This window comes from Gymnodraco acuticeps, unplaced genomic scaffold, assembly GCF_902827175.1.
Source record: "Gymnodraco acuticeps unplaced genomic scaffold, fGymAcu1.1, whole genome shotgun sequence".
NCBI lineage: Eukaryota > Metazoa > Chordata > Actinopteri > Perciformes > Bathydraconidae > Gymnodraco > Gymnodraco acuticeps.
The window spans coordinates 1,929,678-1,938,107 of record NW_022990981.1 but is presented as its reverse complement, the minus strand read 5'-3'; the positions used below and the strand labels follow the sequence as shown (position 1 = coordinate 1,938,107).

General features: G+C 40.2%; 1 protein-coding gene across 1 annotated transcript in view; it reads right to left on the bottom strand.

Annotated features, from left to right (window-relative positions):
• Window positions 1–2,980, bottom strand: part of barhl2 (BarH-like homeobox 2) — a 3,579-nt gene extending 599 nt beyond the window's left edge. Inside the window, 10 exon segments of the mRNA XM_034235691.1 lie at window positions 5–69; window positions 71–144; window positions 147–169; window positions 1,139–1,334; window positions 1,337–1,363; window positions 2,146–2,203; window positions 2,205–2,419; window positions 2,422–2,500; window positions 2,502–2,555; window positions 2,557–2,980. Of these exon segments, the coding sequence (XP_034091582.1) occupies window positions 5–69; window positions 71–144; window positions 147–169; window positions 1,139–1,334; window positions 1,337–1,363; window positions 2,146–2,203; window positions 2,205–2,419; window positions 2,422–2,500; window positions 2,502–2,555; window positions 2,557–2,703 (938 nt within the window). The 5' untranslated portion in view covers window positions 2,704–2,980.
• Between the last annotated feature and the right edge of the window lie 5,450 nt (window positions 2,981–8,430).

Sequence of the window (8,430 nt, the reverse complement as noted above, 5' to 3'; positions counted from 1 at the left end):
GCTGCTGTACATGGCCGCTGCCGCCGCGGCCGCCGTGGAGCTGTCCACGGTGCCCAGCAGGCTCGGGTGGGTAGAAATATGGCGACGGGAACATTCTCTGTAAGGCCGAGTAGTTTCCTGCTTCAGCCAGGAGCTCTAATCCACCGCGGTCTGCCTCTTCCACTTCGTCCTGAAATAAGATCAAAATACAGCAGATGAATTATTTAATCAATCCGCTCATGGTTAAATCCCCAGACCGCCCTTAATTGGTATGCAGAGGATTATTGCACGCACCGAATTTTAGTCCAGGTTGGACAAAAATAAAAGGAAATATCAAAATAGTCTGATATGCTTTAGTTCTCCTTTATCTTGAAAAAATACAGGTGAAATAACAGTTACAGGAATATTAAATAGTGTTTTCTTAAACTCATGGACATGTTCAACAGTAATACTAAGGAGGGAAAATGTCTACCAACATGTATTGCTAAAATATATTTCGGGACTATCCGATACAAAATAGCCTACATTAAAAATATATTTGTGATGCGTTTCATTATAAGCAAAGGGTGTCGCCTTTAACCTGGGAGCAGGCATAAGTAACATCACATAGCATTGACATTTTCAGAAAATGACAATTTGTTCTGCGAAATCCATCTTGACACATCAGAGGGATTTATCTTCAATTTGACACATCAGCCTCAAAAGTTGCTTGAAACATTGGGCCAATCAAATCTGATATTTTTCCTCTACATCTTGTTTTATTACAAAAGTGATCATCTGGCCTTCAGTGCGAGTGAACCATTAGAATAAGAGTTGTGCATGGCTGTGCTGATGTGTTCATGGGTTTACATGGATTACAAATGTTAGGTGTCAAAATAAAGGCCTGTCAGTATGTGAGATGTCAACATGAGAGGCGGAAAATAAAAATCTACAATTTATACCATAATAATAAATACATAGTAACTGTTATAAATAAAGTGTGTGTCAGTAGCAATTATTCCAATGGTAAACAAATTGTATTTATTGTTGTTTTTTTCAATACTGAAATATTCCAGTGTCGTTCCGGCTGGGTGGAATACTTCTGACTTTCTCTAATAAACATGTGTTTACAGGTCATGATCAGACCGTTTTTGCAGTATGTGGTTGGGTCTGCGCTCACCTTCTGTTCTGGTACCAGGTCTTGACTTGTGTGTCGGTCAGGTTGAGCGCCGCGGCCAGGTCCATGCGGTCCTGCACGCTGAGGTATTTCTGTCTCTCGAAGCTCCTCTCCAGCTGGTTGAGCTGGTGGTCGGTGAAGGCTGTCCGGGCTTTGCGAGGCTTTTTCGTGCGCATTTGAGGACTGTCTCTGCTGCTGATATCTCCCGGTCGTTCTCCTCTTTGGACCCTAAACACATGGCAAGGCGCAGGAGTTAGAAAGCAGGCCTACTTTGAATCATCTTCTTTAAAATGATTATTCCTTTCAATACAGAGCCAATTAAACCAAACTTCACGCGCAGGTGTAAACCCAGCCTGCAGTCAAACTTTCCCTAATTTATAAATTACACGCGCCACAGCACAATACATGTGTGTGTATTCGTCACCTGAAGTTTTTCTTTTGGGTTCTTTTCCTTCAGAAAACGAGAAATCAATATGTCAATCCATCTCTATTTGTAGCTGCTTTTCAGAGCACCGCGCCTCCCCCCCTCCAGGAAGAACAATAATCTCTCTAATTGACCCACTAGGGAGGCCCTGCGCGCGGGGAGAATCACCAGGCTTACATCTGTTTTCACATCTATTAGACTAATAAAGGCAGCTGGAACTCAAGACAAAGAATCACACAGCATAATTATATCTGTTATCTCTTAAATAAATATGTTTTAGCCCTTAGATTATTCTGAGCTCTGTGCTCTAGTTATAGCTCTTAGTTATCTGTTTGTCATACAGTCATATATTCATGAATGTTTTAGTTTAATTTGTATATTTAAATGTGGGGTAATTTTCGTACATAAACATATTTTGTTTCTATAAACCTTCTCTTACAACTCATTTTCATATGTTGTTTAGTTGTGCACCATCATACACCTGGCATAAACTCGATCCTGATTTATTTTCTTGGCTACTTTATTTGAAGCCCATCATTTCTAACACACTTTTTTCTGAGATAACTCGTCCTCTACGGGCTCTTACCGTTGCATTTCATTTCATTGTGATAATCTTCTCTTTTGTCCAACTTGCCTCTGCTGTCGGTCTTGTTCCATTTTGGGCCTGAAGCCGTCCGGAGCCGTGGCACAGTCTGGTTTTGGTGTGTGGTGAGGAGAGGACACGCTGGTGCTGTAAGGTGCGCAGGCTGCCAGCGGTTTACTGTCGCCCAAAATGTCTTTGATGAGGAACGAGGAGGTAGCGGACCTCGGGGCGCAGCCGGCCCCGGCGAGCGGCTGCTGCTGCGGTGACAGCGGCAGCTATGCGGCTGGGGCTGCTGTGGATGGTGGGGGTGGTGGTGGTGCTGAAGGCTGTCCTGGACCAGGTGCGCCTCGGACGCCGTGCTCCATGGTGACCGAGATGGGGGACGAGGGGGCTGTCCCCACAGTGTCTATCTCCTGAGCATGGGGACGGGGTCGCCTGGCTCATGAAATCCGCTGTCCTGCTGTCTCCGAGCCGGAAATCTCCCGTCATGAGGTTACCAGAGTTAGAGGCGCTAGATAAAATAGTGTCTATTCCAAAACTCGACCCGCTGGATGCTTCCATGTTAAGAAAGGAGAGGTGAAAGTATTCATAACAACAGTGAGACGCTTCTCTCCGATGAAGAAAGTCAGCAAAATTAAATTAAAAGAGTTGAGAAATAAACCCTGGAGAAAAAACAAAATCCACCCCGCTCAGGACGCTCCAAGTGACTTCAGGGAGGAAAATGCGCAAAAAGCAAAGTGTGCGTAGTCCGCGTCGCTTTTTGTGTTTGGATTTTGAACTTTGTGTTAAAAGTTGAGGTGTATAGAGAGATATACTAGGGGCTGACTCCTCGACATCAGGCTCCCCCTTTTTGCTGCTAATCGCTCCAGTGTTGCTCTACAATGACTTCCTATACTGACGTCACGGCCCACGGCGAGGGGGAATTAATATTTTCTCCTTTATAATAAACACTCGACGCCTTTTCTCTCTTCACCCCCCCACCCACCTTCCTCTGCTTGCCATTGGCTCTCGCCCTGACCGGCTCCGGCACCTCACCAATCAGAGAGTGTTTCTTCTTTATCCAGACAGTTCAAGCCAGCAATTGAGTTGAGTTTAATTCCAGAATAGCTCTTTAAAAAAAGGAGGGAACAAAAACACGCGCGTGCTTTAAGGCCATGTCAACATGTTATGTGAACTATCTTAACTGCGACAGAAAAGAATGAACAAGAGGGAAATAAAAAGAGAAAAAAAACATGTAATTTTGAGCTTAAAACAGTTTGATAAAGTATTTCTAGGCAGCGTGCAGGCTGCAGCAGTTCCAGCACCGGTAGGAGGACATATCTTTTTAGATATCATTTTAATGAATTGACTCGTGCAGGAAATTACTGTGAATCTCCTCTTTTTAAAAGGCTCAACTGTTGCCTTATTTTTACTCCCATTTTCAGACCAGTTTTTGACTTTAATAATCATTTGGAAAGAAATATAAATGGAGGTGTTGCTGAGAGCGGCTGCAGTGTCATCTATCTTTAGACGTTATTCTCAGAGCCGCAAGGTCGACATCTTTTAGGGACGGGGAGGAGTGCTGGAGACTGTCATGACAGCGCGTCTTGTTAATAACCATGTCATCCTAATTACTAAAGTAATTATGAGGTGCTAATGAGCGTTCATAGGTAGTAGGAATTCTGTACTTTCTCCCCTCTGACGTGGGTTTGAAGGAAATGGAGGAGTGCTGCTGCTCTGCTCTCTGTGCATCATGTCTGTTCATGGGAAATGTCACTTCTCACAGATAGGTGAATGTATCGTGCTCCACTTCTCTTTCTTTCTTTTTTTTGCGGATCTGAAATGTTCCTTCAGATGGATTTGTATTTCTCCAGCTCCGCTCTTCCCCGCAGTTTGGGGCTGAATGTTGCAGCGGGTTTTTGTTATTTTTAATATGTGTTTTCTTCTTCTTTTTCCAGCAGGTTTACATGACGATGAAGATGAGTAGCCTACTGATGTAACGGATGAAGATGTTAAGCTGTTGTTCTCGCTGTTCAGAAATCCGGATTTGTAGGTTTGTTCCTGATTTTAAATTATTCATTGTTTTAAATGGTAATTATCCAGGGACTTTATTCATTAAAACGCCATATATATGTAGGCCTATACGTCTTTAATTCTATTCGTTTTCTCGTTGCATGCAATTGCAAAATTGCATTATGAGCATAACATGAAAAAAACGAATCTCCCTATTATTTAAATCATTTCATTTCTGGTTAATTTTTCGTCGATTTGTACATTTTCTCCACACGTTATACGGTGTTGCGTCTGGAAATGTAAAAATGTTTAGCTTTTATTTCGAATTGAAATGTTTTGAATTACAAACAAGCAGTAAAGCAGATCTCTATAAATACCTTTGATATTTTGTATTATTCATATATACTAAAAACATTGAATGTGTTTTATTTCTTAAAGTCAGTACGCAGACTGAGACAATTCTAAATTAATTGGTTTTAATTTAAATTTCATAAAAAAAATTAAAAAGTCACTTTTATTTCGGGCCTTTATACGGATTAAATTAAATGTGTTTATTAGTTAAATGCTTTAAAATGTTGCATGAGAGCAGCACAAATGTGATATTTATTATGTCTCTAACAGCATAATAAAATGCCTCCTCTCTTTCCTCTGTATTCCCACATAATGCACGCGCAGTTTAAACACCAGGCGGCGACAGACCGAGAGAGGCGCACGAGGCCTCGGCTGCCCTTAATCACTCCCCTTCACTCAGAGGGCGGGAGACTAAATTAATCCGTATTTTCAAATAATTATCAACCAGTCGGCCATTAATGAAGTAAATCTGAAACAAAGTGACAGTCCGCGAGGACACGAGATTATAACCTACACAAATATAAAGGGGTGTAGTGGAAGGCATTAGAATATGCTGTCCTATAATCAGACTTTATTGCCTACAAATCAGATCAAAGCGATGCTTAAACATGTCAGTCAATGTGTGGCTGCTCATCAGGCTGAAACAGGACCAATCAATGGCTTTATTAGCTGCCGCAGAGTGGGACCAGTTAGTGTGCTCTGATTGGCCCAGCTGATGGTCGATGATCGGCCGGTGTAACACAGGCTGGACCCATCGATCCTCTGTGAGCTGTCACTTCACTGCTGGCGACCTTAGGAGCACACACACGCACACAGCACACACACACACACACACACACACACACACACACACACACACACACACACACACACACACACACAACAACACACACACAACACACACACTGTTAAATGCTATAGTTACAATAAGAATGCATCTGTAAATGTAATTTGTTCTGTGCCTTGATTCGTTTCTTAATTACAGAGCAGCAACGTCATGATAAGCGGGAGCCAATCAGGACAGATGAGGACTTTGCTGATTGGTTATGACGACAATAAGCAAGTAAAAAAACGCATTTCTGCAGGTCGTTTGAAGTAATTAGTATCCAAATATAACATATGTGTATTTTGGATTTCTTTAATTATAAAAACAGCTTTAAAAATAAACTAATAAACCTAATAAAACTTGTTTCATATTTATTTTGACAACATGTCAAGGGCCTGTGACTGTGAACATGTGCCTTTGCAGGGAACAGCAACAGTGACTGAAAATGTAACTTTTAAAAAAAATCCAAATTTCTCCTGCTTTTAAAATACATAGATTTTTTTGCAATATAAGACTTTGTAATCTATTACAGTTACAATCTACATTTCTCCTACTTGTGATTGACTTTATGATGAACAAAATCAAGTTATACAATGAAAGAGTTTGTAATTTATTTCAGTTATTTAAGAAAATAATTCAAGCTATTCCAGTCTCATATATTTAAGTCATTTTTAGGCTTTGATTTCTTAGACTGACAATAAAACGTACTTACTTAACATACACACAATATTTTAATCACATTCTCCACAGTTAAAAAAAACAAAACTTTAATTGTATTCAGAAGTGATGCGATTATGGCAAATCTCAGGTTATACCGTTTATTTTAGGTTTTTCTATGTCAATCATAAAAGTTGGGCTAAATTGGGAGTTAACTGATTTGAAACAGTACGTCTTATTGTCATGGTATGTGCAGGGTGAGGGCTCATGTCTGTCTGAGCGCTGCTCTGACAGATGGTTGGGGAATTGATTTAAAGCTGCAGACGAGAGCTGTCCGACGGTAGTGAAGTCATAAGATCATAGTGACCAATCAAACATAGCCGTCCCCAGATGCTCCTCTGACGCTGCTCTGTTTATTTCAAAAGCTAAATGTGTGATTTGTCCATGTGGCAGGATATGAACCACCTGGCTGTCAAACCTAACATGTTCACCTTGCTGGATTATTCACAATCCTAATAATCAAAATCCTTTAAAAATCCTCAGACCATCTTGGTACAAATCACTCTGTTGCAGTGAACACTTTAAAAAAAGAAAATGAACCCCTTTTCCCAAACTTCAAGAGCGTTTTAACACCTGGGCCCGGCGAGGGCTCGTGTTCTGAAGTATCTGGCTTCATCACACACTTCATCTGTGTGTGTGTGTGTGTGTGTGGTGAGTGTGTGTGTGTGTGTGTGTGTGTGTGTGTGTGTGTGTGTGTGTGTGTGTGGTGTGTGTGTGTGTGTTGTGTGTGTGTGTGTGTGTGTGTGTGTGTGTGTGTTGTGTGTGTGTGTGTTGTGTGTGTGTGTGTGTGTGTGTGGTGTGTGGTGTGTGTGTGTGTGTGTGTGTGTGTGTGGTGTGACGCTGATAAGCTGAGAGAAAAAGGTGTGTGTCAGAGTTCTGGAGAGAGATGGCTGCTAACAGAACCTCACAAATCTCAAGGTTCTTCTCTTGACTCACAAGTTTAGGGAGAGTTTAAATACCATTATTTATATCTACAAAAAGCTAATTGATCCAGATATCACATGCAAATGTTGTGGATGTACTAGGGTCGAAAATAACATTCACTGAAAGCATTTTTGAACTTATAAGTGGAAACAAAATGTGTTGTATCTTTAGGCTGCAGGAAAAGGTTGCAACAACTCTAAGAAAGGAAGAAAAGGATAACCCTTACAAACTTAACAAGTTTTGTTCTCACAATATATATATATATAAATTATATTTTCTGTTGAAAGAGAATTGTAATCAAACTTGAAGGTGCAACTAAGACTTCAGACGACGTTATGTTATGTTATGTTACATGTTATGTTCAATATTGCACATAACATCAATAACCAGATGTTACATCAATTGGACAATTATTGAGCTTTTGTTTAAACTCCTAGATACTATAGGTCTATGCCAAATGTAAAAATAACTCACAACAGAGAGATTTCACCTTGAATATTTGTACACATTAGCTTCCTTCAAAACTATACAAAAAATCATCAAAACAGTTTTGGCAAAACTTTAAACCCAATTAGCATGACTGAGTATATACACACTAAATAGACTAACTAATGTTGTTATGAAATGCAAGGACATTTATTGGGTTTATTCATTTATTTGTCATCAGATATAACTTTGACCATGACTTTATGAATAAGCACCTGTAACGGCTGTATTGACATTTCATAATCGTATTTAATTATACCCATTGTATTAAGCGTTTACAAACGTTGTAATCATTAACTTATTAAACACTAACAGGCAATTTCAAACTGCTTCAAGGCTAATTGTTGAGCATGACAAAAAATGCCATACATTTTTATATTAGGTCCACCTATTTCATGTGTCAACATCTACATGTAATGGTTTGCATCATTCTTGGATAGAATTTGATGTCTTATTACAGCTACATTATTATGGGGGGGGGGGGGGGGGGGTAGTTAATTAGATTCTGCAATCTTTATTTACTTTTCCACCATTGATTTAACTTGACCTGGATATTCTTTACAATACTGCACCCCACTGTAGTTTGCATTTCTAATTCCAATAGAGCCTAACAGGTCAATAAAGAAGTGAGCACATGTCGGCCTCAGTAAACTGATGAGAGACCACCACGTCACGCCTCTGTTCTAAAGTGTGGTGGATGTTGTCTGGATTACACCAATGACTCTCTTTTACAAGTCTATTAGTGATCAGATTACACATGCAGGACAACATGATTCTCCTCCGGCAAATGGATAACATATTTCATTTCGCTGAGATGTGTAAAAAACATGATGGGAATCAATTTCCATGCAAAATTACATCTCAGGAGCTTTGGAACTAAAGGTTGCGGCGTGAGAGCGATCTGACATTTGGGATGGACACAATGTATGTTATTTCAACCTCTAAACGCCATGCAGTAATGAAACATGTGGCATTCAAGTTCAATCTGAAGT